The sequence below is a fragment of the Ictalurus furcatus genome, chromosome 21, assembly GCF_023375685.1.
Source record: "Ictalurus furcatus strain D&B chromosome 21, Billie_1.0, whole genome shotgun sequence".
Taxonomy (NCBI): domain Eukaryota; kingdom Metazoa; phylum Chordata; class Actinopteri; order Siluriformes; family Ictaluridae; genus Ictalurus; species Ictalurus furcatus.
Genome location: NC_071275.1, coordinates 11,947,722 through 11,962,923, shown reverse-complemented (window position 1 = coordinate 11,962,923; position 15,202 = coordinate 11,947,722). Strand labels below are relative to the sequence as shown.

Here is a 15,202-nt window from a genome sequence, read left to right as displayed (position 1 = left end):
GGCCAAACCATGTGGCTGAACTATAGGGATGTACCATATAGCCAACATCAAGGGCCAAACCATGTGGCTAAACTATCGGGCTGTACCATATAGCCAACATCTATGGCCAAACCATGTGGCTGAACTATGGGGATGTACCATATAGCCAACATCTAGGGCCAAACCATGTGGCTGAACTATAGGGATGTACCATATAGCCAACATCAAGGGCCAAACCATGTGGCTAAACTATCGGGCTGTACCATATAGCCAACATCTATGGCCAAACCATGTGGCTGAACTATGGGGATGTACCATATAGCCAACATCTAGGGCCAAACCATGTGGCTGAACTATAGGGATGTACCACATAGCCAACATCAAGGGCCAAACCACAAGGCCGCACTATAAACTTTCCAATAAAGCTGAACTATCTGCAGCAGTTCAAAGCCTGTCCGGCGGTTCCTGTAGTCCATTTGTGAGACGAAGGTAACAGCTGATCTCCATAATGTTTCTGGTATAAATCTCCACGACTGGAAGATCTAATCTTTAGGGATCGGATCTTCGTAACATCACGGTGGAATGCAAAAACTCGCTGGGATTAAAAGAAGCTCTGTCTTCAGTTCTCAAACCTCTTTCTGATGAAGTCAATCACTGGACAGTGGCCAGTACTGAGGTCAGTTGTTTTTTTGTGGACGAATAACAGCGCAGTGAAATAACGTATGATTTCATCGTCTGGAGTTCCAGTTCCGTGTTTACGGGTCTGTGTGTGTTCTGAATTACGTTTGTCTTGGGTTCCAAATGTAATGTCATGACTTTAGAAGGTATGAATTGCTGTTAAAGTATTATTATTATTATTATTATTATTATTATTATTATTATTATTATTATTTTTATCAAACCAGGTTGCTACTGGACACAAATGAAAGCACTTTATTTCCTGTATGATAAAGAAAACATGAAGTTAAAGAGAAAAATACACAGGTTATACACCGTTTTAATCTCGATGAGATGAAATATTAACTGTAAGCGAACTGGTTTTGGTTCTGGACTCTGTTAGTCAAATCTACATCCAGATTTATGGATGAGCAAAATAAATATTTGAAAATAAGAAGCTCTGCCAGGATTAAGTGAGCATTCGTCTTTACGGTTATTCAGTTTCTGCACACACACGGCTAAACAACACATTATTTAACCCAACACTGAGTAATGACACTCATATATTTACGCAGTATGAAACAGGAGCCCTGGGGAGGACATGACGGAGAGAAAAGACCTGACGCGGTGATTAACTGCAGCACTCATTTACTTTTTCTTCACCTTGAGCTATAATAAAAACGTATGAGGGAATGAATGGGGTAATTAATAAGGGGAATGAAGCGTATCAGACCTGCTGTCCTGACAGCAGGACACAATTTCATGTCTTTGGAGCATCACTGGTTGAAAGACATGCCATTTATTCCTACGAAAATGAAGATAATTAAAGGATTTTGGTTTGTATTTCCTTACTTTAATTACTTTACACATTATTTTAACCTATAGTCAATATTTCTCATCATTTATCCATCAGACGTTGGCCAAAACCGATCCAAAAACGTTGCAAAACAGCAATAAACACCGATATATGAATACTGACGTGACTGCTTGATCACTTGTTTTGCCGACATTCCACGTTTGTTCAGTATAACTATAAACGGATAAAAATGTACAATGTGTGTTGTTTATTACCGACTTTACACAATTTTCACAAATCCCGCAGAACCAGAGTCATATATCAGAAGTGTCGTTATTTATCCAAGTCGTAAGAGGTTAAAGAGTTCAAGTGGTTCAGACTAAATAAAACGACGCGTTGTTCAGGTCCAGATGCAGAGTAAAATAAGCATTCATAAATCCTGTAAGATAACAGCGAACAGCTGCACGCGGAATTCAGCTCAGTTCTCGGCGATAAAAACCCCAATAACCTTTTCAAATCATTCAGACTTTCTTTCTAACTGTATTTACTACATTAGATTTTTTAATACTAATCAGGCGTAACAGCAATCAGACTATCAGAAACCTCAAGTCGTTGGAGTGCTCATACGGTGTGTTAGGGAGTGTGTGTATTACCCATAATGCACTGAGAGCGGTGTGTATGTAGTTAAAGCTCTGTTACATGCAGCTGGAGGTCAGGGTTTGTGTAGAAAGCTAATCTAATATGCCAACTGCGGACTTTCCTGTTAGCTAGCTACCAAAAAAAGCACGACAGTGCATTGTAGAGATTTATAACGGAATACAAATACACATACATACTGAAAGAAGTAAAGAAAGAACTACAGTAGGTTTCCTCTGTAAAAACTCCTGGAAGTTCTGACTCTTTCACACTTACACACTTCTGGAGCTTCGTCTGATCCATCAGGACAGTCTTTCTCTCCATCACACCTCCATCCTTTAGAGATGCACGTCACCTGATCCTGACACACAAACTGCTTCGGGCTGCACGTCTTCGGGGCTGTAAATAAAATAACAATGAAGTATTTATCTGGTAAACGTGCACAACAAACAAGGTAAACATATAAACTATGAAACATTAAATACACAGGGAGGAGAATGTTTAAACATGACTAGGGTATTATTATTATTATTATTATTATTAATCATTATCATCATCAGGATATTAACGGTCCTAATTCGAACACAAAACCCACTCCAGTTTAGAGAATCAGATTCTCTGAACAACCTTTGCACTTGACGCTGTAGCCCAGGGGATTTCAGAGTCTTATTCATTAATACAGAGGATTTCATTGGATTTAAGGAGCTTAAACCAGGTTTTATTGAGATTAATACAAACCATGTGCCTGCTGCAGGTTTGTTTTTGTCCATTTATAACTTCATATCAGGGGGAGAGGCAGAAAATCTAATAAAACAGAAGAACCAGCGTTCTGGATTGTGTCGTTTAATAAGATATAAACTAATACACAGTTGCATCAACGCTCCTGCTGTATAAATGGAGCTAAACGATACGCTACGTAGCAACATAGCTTAACTACGGTGAAGCTACATCCACAGAGGGGCTCTGAGTCGGGGTGTTGAACACCAGAAATGTGAATGTGGGCGTCTCTTTCAGATCCATATATATTAAAATGTGGACTCATTGGGTCCATATATGGAAATGAAGGACACTATTAACGGGCGTGTCTTGAGGACTATAGATGGGAATGTGAGTGTGTCCGAATATATAAATGAAATAGGGATGTGGGTGGGTCTTTGGAGGTCCATATTTGGAAACATGAACGTGCCATAGGATCCATATATGGAAATTTGGACGTTATTCAGCCGATATATGAAAATGAGAAAGGGACTATTAGTGGACATGCCTTCAAAGCCTTTGAAGGTCCATATATGGTAATATGGACATGCCATTGAGTCCATATATGGTAAATGAGAGAGGCTCTTGGTGGGTGTGTCTAAGGTCCATATATAAGAATGAGAGAGGTGCTTCTAAGGTCCAAATACGTTAATGTGACAGGTGCTTAGTGGGTGTGTCTATAACGTACATATAAGGGAATGGGGATGTGTCTTTAGGTCCATATACAGACATGTGGAAAAGAGAGACCGTTATTGGCTTGAAAGCTGCAAATGTCAATGTAGGTGTGTCTTTAAAGTTTAAATATGGCAATGATAAAGGCATGTAGTGGGCGTGTTTGTAAGGAGTATATATGGAAATGTGTAAACATCATCGAATCCATATAGTGAAATGAAAAAGGCTCTCAGGTGGGCGTGTCTAAAAATAAAATAAAAGGGTCTAAGGGTCCATATATGGAAAAGATTATTAAATGAAAACAAAATCCAAGAGACCCTGGATAAAAGGAATAAAAAACTAAATAGATATTTAATCAATAAAAATATGTAATAAATATTATAATGAAGCACTCTAGTGGTTCTTAATGAACTGCTGTTTACAAACAAATGGTTAAATACACATCAAAATGACCACTTTAATGCAGAAAAAAATAAACAAATAGCTTTGATTCTTGTTGCCAAGGTAACGCAACTGCAACAAAACTATAAAACAATTCATTTAAATCCCTTCACACATCTGCACAGCAGAGATAAGAGAACGCCTTTCAGCTCTCGGCCTCTTAAAACGACCCGACTTCAGGAATAAAACAAACTCTTTAAAACTCAGCTTAGAGAGTTCACGGAAAATTTCTTCAACCCGGTTTTTTTAAACTTAAAGTTAAAAACCCCCGCGTCTGTCTCTCGGTTGTTTTCCCCCTGAAATCTTTCCATCAATCTGGCTTTCTTTCAAACTGGATATATTCAACAGTTGTGGTTATTCAGCGCTGGTGTTGGATTAGTCTGCCCTCAAATATCCAGGTCAGTGTTCCCGTGTTCCCAAACCAACGCCAGTGATGCAACAAGCCTCCACGCCATCAAAGGACAGCTTGTTCTGGGAGAGGAAAAAAAACGCAACCTCTTTTTACTGGCGCTCTATTTGGAGTCAAACGAGGATGTGTTCCAAACCACATCCCCCCCTTAACCTCTCTCTTCCCAGCAATCCCTAAAACAGACGTCTGTCTACAACTGTACAGTGTAATATAGCATATAGTAAAGTGCAATAACAACACGACTCCTTCACCACGTCTGAAGGTGAAAACTCAGGAATTTAAGACGCCTGCTACATTCTGATGCACAATTCCCAACACAGGCAACCCGGAATTTTCCCACTTCAGTTTTGTTTTGGAAGAAATTCCAACATTTATGGCAGTTGTCCTGATAATCAAGTCCTTAAAATATCACAATATTTATCAAATTTATGTTAGGTTATATATGCGAGTACATATTAGGGAAAAAAGACATTTTGCTTTCAATTCTAAAGATAATCTTACAAATGCGTATTAGTTTAAATATAATTATTAATAAAGTAAATTAGCTCAAAGTTGGAATTGATCTTACTATGATTAGTATAAAATGTGCTTTCAGTGATGAAGTTGAAAATGCCCCTCCCCTGTATAAAGCTACTACTTTATAATAAATCAATTTCGATTTTAATTTCAGAGATAATTAGCATTTGTCATTTCCACTAAAATTCTAATAAAGTATTGATAAAAATATGAAGCTACAAAATGACATAAAATATCTTAAATAAGCAAATTCATCTGTGAAAATAAAATAACTTTAAGTCTATTTCTAGATTTTGTACTAATTTTAAGTTTGAAATTCTCTCTAGAAACCTTAAGTTCAATAATCCATTATAAACAAAAAAAAGTTCATTAAAAAAAAAAAACAAAAAAAAAACTTCTGGCCCAAAAAATAAAATGTTATTGAAGGTAACAGCAGCTGAATCTGAGTACAGGAGCAAACTAACAGAAGAAGAAGGTAAACTGTGGTTCCTATTTTAGCAAAAACAAAAAAAATTAAATAAAATAAAAGCAAAAATAATAGCAAGAAGAAATCTAAAATATAAGCAAATATATCTAATATTGTTTTTTTATTACAAGAAGAAAACAGACATAAAATTATCAATCTATTTGTAAACTTTTCACTAATTTTAGGTTAGACATTTTCTCATTCTAATGACTTCTCAGATTAGAATGAGTAATTTTTATGAATTTATTATTAAGAGAATAATAATAATAATTATAACGATAATAATAATAATAACAACAACAACATACATAGCTTTCTATAGTCATAAACTAGATAAATCAGATAAATCTGCATTATTCAAGAGTATACAAAAAACTAAAAGGACAATAAAGTAAAAGTGGCTACTGATTAAACCGGAGAGATCTACGTAAAGAAAACAAAACACAGCAAACTAAAGTTTTATGAGAGAAAATGAGAGATGAAAAGGAATTTGTTGAATTTATTTGGACAGGTGTGTGTTTTATTTTCTCCCCCACGCCGGTGTTGTGTGTTTTTGTGAGCGGACGGCGAGGCGTCGTGTTTATTTGTGTTTCCCTCAAACTAAACTTAGAGCTTTTCACTGCTGCGGAGCCATGAAGGGGGTCTTTATGTGGGGGTCTGCCAGTGTGGAATCAGAAACACACACACACACACACAAAGTCAGTGCTTTGACTAAATGCAGCTGTACAATGAATGCAAACCTTCTAGCAACTTCACTTTTTTTTAAAACTGTGGTTTCTTCATTTTTTTTTCCCTTTGCATTCTTATCCAAATACTTTGTTTAACCACACACACACACACAGACACACACACACACACACACACACACACAGACACACACACAGACACTCCCCGAGCACCATGAATCTAGCAGGGAGGAAATGGAAGTGGGTCAGGAGGTTAGAGTAAAAAAACAAAAACAAAAAAAACGAAAGCTTTTACTGAGTCGGAATTATAAATTAAAGAAGAAAAAAATAAATAAAGCAGAAATAACTAAAGTGAAAAGTTGAGTAATGAAAGCAGTAATACTGCTCATTTGTGATTCACTGTCGAGGGGCGTGGTCATTTCCTGGTTGCTGATTGGCTGAAATGACCAACTAAACCTGAGCTAGTTTGCCGAGATCGCTCCTGGATGTAGCATTGTGAAAAATATTTAACTCAAGAACTATAAATAAGTAAAAGGTTTATTTTTCTTCTCCACGTGTGTATAAGCAGAGCGAGTGAAGATGGAGGTCAGTGTGAGGGAATTTTATACACATTTATATTAATACATTTGGGTTAGGAGTATGTGGCGAGTCGAAACTAGCAGGAGGATGAGCACAACCTCACAGCTCAAACACACACACACACACACACACACACACACACACACACACACAGACCGAAACTCCTGAGACAATAAGACTGAAACCTCACACTCCAGAACTGTAGCCTCGATAAAGAGTCCCGGACATTCTGCTAATAAACATAGCCTGCTTTTACAAAATAAGTAAATTTGATTGACATGGCAGACAACCAATCACAGACCTTTCCTGCAGTCTCTTGGCAAACCTGCAGGATTTCATTCATTCACACCGCTGAAGGCTTCACACAAAACTCACACTTTAATGCTTCACATGAAAAATACATTTAAAAGACCGGATTCTTTGATTAGTGTTCGGCCGGGTGTATGGCTGGGCAATATGACAAGATAAGATCCAAATCATGATAAATTATGTCACAATACATTTTTCTCAGATTTCATGGGCTTGAGCTATCTGAAAAGCTTGTTGATCCTGGCAGACGACCAGGAGCAGTCCAGTGAAGCCCTGAAAGGTCTCAGACAAGTCCATCGCATCAGTTATGGTCAGCTACGGCAGAAGGAAAGACCAAAGGCTTTCACACAAGTTAAGGCTAAGATCAGTGCGCTACCACAACCTACCACAGTCCCTTCACAAGCTAGCAGAGGCCATCAAGTCCCTCAACTTGACCGCCTGTGAATCAAACACAAGCTCACTGATTTCCCTCCTCCAACCAATTCCACCTAGACTAGATCAACTTAACCTCCCGAAGACGACCAGCCGTATCATCCGAGACCGCACCGTCAGTGGGCCCCAAACAGTGATCCCGTACTCACGAGGACACACATGACCGTCCGTCATCGAACCTGCCAGTGGGACGTCGATCATACGAGCGAACAAACGTTACACTCCACAGTATATACTCTCGTTCCTCACAAACGCTGCGCTTTTCACTTCCTCAGCGCTGAAACTTAGACAAAAGACCCAAGTTCAATGAAACATTTTTTATTAAATGTAATTAAACATGTTATTCGTCTGTTAAGCTCTCTGAACGACCATAAACACATTCTAATTGCTTATTAATTAGCGATTCTATCCAACAAAGCTCTAGAATATCCCACTGCAAATGGCCTCAGCTTAGAAAATCCTCTCCGGTGTTTTTCCCCTCTCTCGACTCCGAGCGCTTTGGCAAAACATCGAGAGTTTAGTCTACACGAGGTGCGAAGGTCTACATGCGTACGATGTTTATCATCCTGGAAAAGTAAGCAGCACGGCGAGAACATAAACGATCACGTTACTGTACACTTACACGTGATGGAGGGACATGCTCATCACGGATATGACAAACCTGCGCAGGTTAAAGTTACACACTGATACACACACACACACACACACACACACCGATACACACACACACACCAATACGACAAACCTGTGGAGGTTAAAGTTACACACTGATACACACACACACACACCGATACACACACACACACCAATACGACAAACCTGTGGAGGTTAAAGTTACACACTGATACACACACACACACACACACACACACACACACACACCGATACACACACACACCAATACGACAAACCTGTGGAGGTTAAAGTTACACACTGATACACACACACACACACACACACACACACACACACACCGATACACACACACACCAATACGACAAACCTGTGGAGGTTAAAGTTACACACTGATACACACACACACACACACACACCGATACACACACACACACCAATACGACAAACCTGTGGAGGTTAAAGTTACACACTGATACACACACACACACACACACACACACACACACACACACACACACACACCGATACACACACACACCAATACGACAAACCTGTGGAGGTTAAAGTTACACACTGATACACACACACACACACACACACGATACACACCAATACACACACACACCGATACGATAAACCTGTGCAGGTTAAAGTTACACACCGATACACACACCGATACACACACACACCGATACACACACACACCGATACGACAAACCTGTGGAGGTTAAAGTTACACACAGATACACACACACACACACACACACACACACACACACACACACACGATACACACCAATACACACACACACCGATACACACACACCGATACGATAAACCTGTGCAGGTTAAAGTTACACACTGATACACACACCGATACACACACCGATACACACACACACCGATACACACACACACACACACACACCGATACGACAAACCTGTGGAGGTTAAAGTTACACACTGATACACACACATGATACACACACACACACACACAGATACACACACACACACACACACATGCACACACACCCCAATACACACATACACACACACCGATACACACCGAACTAACCTTTCATCACATCTCTTCCCAAAACATCACTATATTGAATATAAACATACATATTTTAACAAATATTTTTCCACCAGGACAAAACCCCATGCTGAACACTGCAGTATCATTTGATTCCTAAACAGAATTCTAACGTAAAATTCCGAATAAATTTACATTTTATATTTAACATTAATTAAACTAGGAGCTAAAACATTTACCCGAAGTAACAAAAGAATCTCGTCTGGACATCTTCAGACAATTATTTTAGCTTAGCACTGTAAGTGCAACAAGTCTGAACTCAGTTTTGCTAGCTAGCCTGATATTTGAAATCGTTAACCCATATAGCTTACTGCGTCACTAATGTCCTCACTGTCCTTCATTAGGACTAATGTCCTTCATTTTTTAAATTAAACTAACTTGGTTAGTGTATGTCATTAGAATAATATTTTATAAGAATATTTTTAGAATAATAAGTTTTTTAAAAAGATTTTTTAAAATCATATATTTCTAAAGATTTATTTTTGCCTTTTTTTTTTTTTTACCATGAATTTCTCTGACGTCTGTCTGTTCTATTCTGAGAAACAAGGAACTGAAGCAAGCTGAGTGTCTCAGCTCTGGAAAAAAAAAAAACCAATACAAGCCACAACCTCGTCAGAAATGTCCAGAATGTTCTTTTCCCTGAGTGAGTGAAACTTTCAGCCTCACAGAAAAAAAAACTTTTATCCTGTCAAAAACTGGATGATTGAGCTACAGCCAGTCTGAGTGACGGAGGCGTGGCCTGTGTCCCTGTCAGTCCCAGTGACGGAGGCGTGGCCTGTGTGTGTTTCAGTCCTAGTGAAGGAGGCGTTGCCTTTAAATCTGTCAAACTGAGTAAAGGAGGTGTGGCCTGTCTTTCAGTCAGTCCTAATGACAGAGGTGTGGCGTTTGTGCCTATGACTGTTAGTGAAGAAGGCGTGGCCTGTGTGCTTCAATCTGAATGAAAGAGGTGTGGTGTGCGTCACTGTCAGTCTCAGTAAAGGAGGCATGGCCCGTGTGAGTGTCAGTCTCTCCAAAGGAGGCGTGGCCTGTTTGTATGTTATTGATTCATTGGCTGATTAAAAAAAAGATTCAAATCATATATTAACTTTACATCATATGAGAAGAACAGAAACAACAGCAAAAAGAACGAGTGATAAATGAAGAACAGAACTGAATGTGTTTCTGAATACATTCCTGAATCCTCAGCTGGAGAATCTGTTTATGTGCGTGCAAATGTGGACGTAAAAAAACTGCTCCGGTTTAATTAAATCATCATTTCTCCTGATCCTCTGTCAGACAGCCAAACATGACGGCTCGCTTCTGTACCACAGAGGAAAGATGAAACAAAGAGAGGGGGGAAAATATAAATCCGCCTCATTCCTCAGCTGGCTCTTAAAACAGGGCTGGAGCTAAAAGCTGTAAAAATCTAACAGCCAGGACAGAAAAGTAAAAAAAAAACAGGATGAGAGGAACTCAGAGCAGCGACTTGGTGAAATGATTCACTGCCGAGCTTTTAACGGGAAACGAGGGAGATTCTCCGTCCTCGCCGTCCTCGCGCTGGGAGATAACGAGACGAGAGGAACAAACAGCATCAGTGTTTTCAACATGCGATTCAGAGTCAACACAAAAATGAAACATGTATTAGCACGAGTTCAAAGATGAACGAGAGAACATGGGGGAAAGTAGAGATAGAGTGATGCACTGAGGGCCGAGGCCACCACGCTGGATCAGAACATCATCATATTTATTTTATTTAATCTGGTCTGTAGGCGACAAACAACATCATGTGACGTCTGAAAACCAAGGAAACTAATCAATGATACACGATAAAGTGTCCATCAAATAAAAAACAAGATACATGTAACAAATATTTATGTAACAGCATGTCCCCAAGTGTTCATGATTACAATTTAGATTTATTAAACAATCACACATACCTTTTATCGGTTTATAGTTACATTTAAAAAGTTAGTTCCTGTTCTCACTTACGTTATAGCAGCTATAAACGGTCGTTCCCTCACCTGCCCTGTCTTTATTCCCTCTCTCTATTATCTCTCTCTCTATTCTCTCTCTCTTTATTCCCTCTCTCTCTTTATTCCCTCTCTCTCTTGATTCCCTCTCTCTCTTGATTCCCTCTCTCTCTCTCTATTCCCTCTCTCTTTATTCTCTCGAGTTAATAAGACAACAAAAGAATTGCAGCTTGTCGTGTTACTGAGAAACGGCAAACTTAAAGTTACAGCTTTACCTCGGACTGTTCCAAAGCACTGACACTGGAGACTCCTTCCATAACTGTTAAATAAACATCTCCTTCCTTACCCTGGAGAAAAGGATTTTTCCATTTTCCACCATATCAAGGATTTTTACAAATGATCAGTGGAGCGTCCGCTGTACACGTCCCAGTGAACGAGCTGTTGCTATAGAAACGATAACGTATCAGAGCGAGTGCATTAATATAAACCTACGCTACTGTTCCAGCTGCTGTTATAGAGAACTAATCACCACTTTCTGACCCAATCACAATCCAGAACTCACCCGAACAGTGAGTTTGTACTTTAATAGTTTCCCCACGATGAAAGCCATCACACTTTAATGTCATCATTAACGAAGACACGGTGCTGCTGATCTTCTATCAGTTTCATCGCAACTCCTGAAATTATAACGTGCGTTTAATTACGAGCGAACCTCATTACAGTTCTTGCATCCTGCTGCCAGAAACGGGACGATAAACAAACAGACACTGCCAAAAATACTGCCATGTATCTGCACAACAACTGCAGAATAATAACAACAGCACGCTGTATCAATAAACAAGGAAATAAATAAATATGTAAATAAAAACACACACCCCCTGGAAGATGAACGATGATTCAGATGTAAAGCTATTTATGTCAGAATGGACTTTTAATTGCCCGCCATTTTACTAAATCCACCAGCAGTGGAGTGTGGAACCTTCACCGGTGTGTAAGTCCACCAGCAGTGGAGTGTGGAACCTTCACCGGTGTGTAAGTCCACCAGCAGTGGAGTGTGGAACCTTCACCGGTGTGTAAGTCCACCAGCAGTGGAGTGTGGAACCTTCACCGGTGTGTAAGTCCACCAGCAGTGGAGTGTGGAACCTTCACCGGTGTGTAAGTCCACCAGCAGGCTGCGTTCCAGATTTTCTGCGGTATGTAATAATCCAGGAGTAAAAACAGAACGTGGTGACGTGGCCTTTTGTTTTTATTCTCCTTTAACCTGACAGTCATTATCTGTGCACAATTTTTAGACAATTAAAAAGAAACGGTTAGAAATGTAACCGATATGCATTTTTATTTTTCACGCCTGTGTAGATGTTAATTTGCACATACTTAACTGTGCTGCTATTTAATATTAATGTATCCAGTATTAATATATATTTTTTCATATTGAAGATACACTGGTGCTTCTTCTGAAAATCTGATGATGTTTTAGGTCATATTTATATAGAAATATAGAAAATTCTAAAGGGTTCACAAACTTTTAAGCACCACTGGTTTTTCATGAAACTTTACATTACATTTTAAAGATGCAAAAAAAGCACAACAAAAAATAAATAAACAATGTTAATTTTTTATGAATAGTAATTGTTAATTTAAGAATTTGTCTGCTTGGAGTTTAAAAGAATTTTCGAAGTTACAGTTATTATTATTATTATTATTATTATTATTATTATTATCTGTGTTTGCATGAATATTTAGATTTCGCAAGTCTTATCCTGCAAATTTTCTCTTTTTGTTTTTAATACTAATTGCTCATAAATTTCTTTCCCCAAAGTTTCGTTATTCTCTTGACATTAAGAAGGGAAGGAACTGAAACCAGGGAACAGACAGATGAAGTTTTCTGTGCATCAAACACACACCATGAGCTCAGCATTTCATCAACTTCTGGGAAATAAACGGGCGTTAGCTGCAGGAATATGACGAGGACATGAGGTTAACCAGAACATAAGTCTACAGGATTGTAGAATAAAAAGAGGAAGAATATTCCAGTAAACGTTAAGGATCCCTCCGCGTGTATAAAAGAGACGAGATGAAAAGACAGGTTTAATAATAATAATAATAATAATAATAATAATAACAATAATAATAAGGTCATGACCTGAATGAAAGAGTTCTTATTAGAATTCATAAAGAGATCTGAACAGAACGAGTGACTTATATAACAAAGAAATTCAGGCCATTACACAAATAAATAAATAAACAAACAATCATACGAGTCAAATAACAACAACAATATATAGGTAATATATTCGTTATTGTAAATCAGAACCCAGTAAATGTCTGAGAAGTAATCCCACATGTGAACATTTTTATACAGAATTATACAGAGCAAACAGACAAGGGGCGGAGCCTGACGGTAAATCTGTGACTGAGGAGCCACTGAAACGTACGCAGTAACACACATAATGCCAAAACACACCGTGTGTGTGTGTGTGTGTATGTGTGTGTGTGCAGCTAATCAGAAGCCGAAGTGTTTTGTCTTTCCTCCAGAAATGCCAGCATTCACTGATATCCTTCTCATTCTTTCATTTCCCTTTTTCACACGTTCCGAAAATGAGAACGCCTTCCAGTACAGTACTCCCTGAGTGACAGGCATCAAAAGGGGCGTGGCTTAAATGTAACCCAACTCGTTTATATACAAATCACCAGAAAAATTTATGCAAAGTTACTGAACCGAAATTCCGATTTAGACCGAGCAATGCTATTATTGTTCAGTTTTGTAGATCACATGACCTAGTTTGTGATTAGCTGAGTACATGTTCCATAAAGATGCCACACCCACATTTACAAGAAGTAATATTTTAGAGCTAAAACTACAATAGGTTTCTTTGCAATGATCTGTAACGTTATGTTTAATATTTTTTTGCTAAATTTCTATCGCACTATTTCACGTTCACACTAGAAGCTGATAAGTCGCTCGCAGTTTGTCTTTTGTGGGCGTGGCCTGTATTACTGAGGGAAATGGTAATAGCTATATATATACATACACATTTACTTGTCTTTTGATTGACGAATAACCAAAAATGTTATTGCGTCATCAAATATAAAAGAGCCAATCAGGTTCTAATATGCAAATACAGGACCAGCCCAGGCAACACCATTTTACCAGGAAAGGGGCATTTTTGTGTGTAAAATCACTACGCCAACCAATTTATTATTAAGAAGTAAATTAATAAACATGGAGGACAAAGGAATGTTTGCATGAAGTGATAATTTATTTCATTATAGTAAAAAAAACAAAACATTTATGGTCTTCAAAGTGAGTTTTGGGTGAGTTGGTGATCTCAGTGAGGTTTTGATAAATGCAGGTGGATGAGAAACACGATATAGACACAAAAAGATCAAAGTGAAACAGGATAAACTTTAAACTTTGGCAAAGGAGATCAGAGACGAGCACAGGAAAGGAAGATGGCCTAAAAGAGGGGGGGAAAAAAAAGAGTGAGACTCCCGCATTCCCTCTCGCTTGGCCTGCTGTGAAACATCTGGATTGAGAAAAGTCATTAATCTAGGAAGTATATGTAGCAGGAGAGCTGGAGGAGGGGCGGGCATGGGGGCGGTGGGGGAGTTCTCCTTCTCTCTCTCTCTCTCTCCCGCCGTGTGCCTCATCTTTACTTTTAGCGTAGCTGGAGACGGAGAGGACTTTAGAAGTATTTTCACTGTAATAAACCTTACATGAGGAAGACATGTAGCATTCTCCATTTGTCCAAAACTTTAAAAATCCTAACGGATTAAGAAAATGGGCACTTTACACTCATTTCTGGAGATTTCTGGAGCAACAAATAAGTAAGGAACAGATTGGGAAACATGGGAGAGCTGAGGATCTGGGATTAAATGGGCCTACAGGAATTAATGACCTGGTAACATGGTACTAAACACCTATGGAACACAGTATTAATCATCGGGGTACTAAATGACCTGGGGGCAATATATTATACAAACGTGTGCTGAACTCTGTACAGTATAACCAGAGGACCTAGTATTAAATGACAGAGAAACACTGAACTAAACAAACTGGTAACATGGTTCTAAAAATGAATGGAACATGGTACTATATATCAGAGGAACACGGTACTAAACATCAGGGGAACACGGTACTATACATCAGGGGAACACGGTACTAAACATCAGGGGAACACGGT

At 38.8% G+C, this 15,202-nt stretch overlaps 1 protein-coding gene across 1 annotated transcript in view; it reads right to left on the bottom strand.

Annotated features, from left to right (window-relative positions):
* lrp1aa (low density lipoprotein receptor-related protein 1Aa) overlaps nucleotides 1–15,202 on the bottom strand; it is a 104,186-nt gene that overhangs the window by 83,034 nt on the left and 5,950 nt on the right. The window contains exon 2 of the mRNA XM_053653475.1: nucleotides 2,345–2,467. Within this exon, the coding sequence (XP_053509450.1) occupies nucleotides 2,345–2,467 (123 nt within the window). The remainder of the gene's footprint in view (nucleotides 1–2,344; nucleotides 2,468–15,202) is intronic.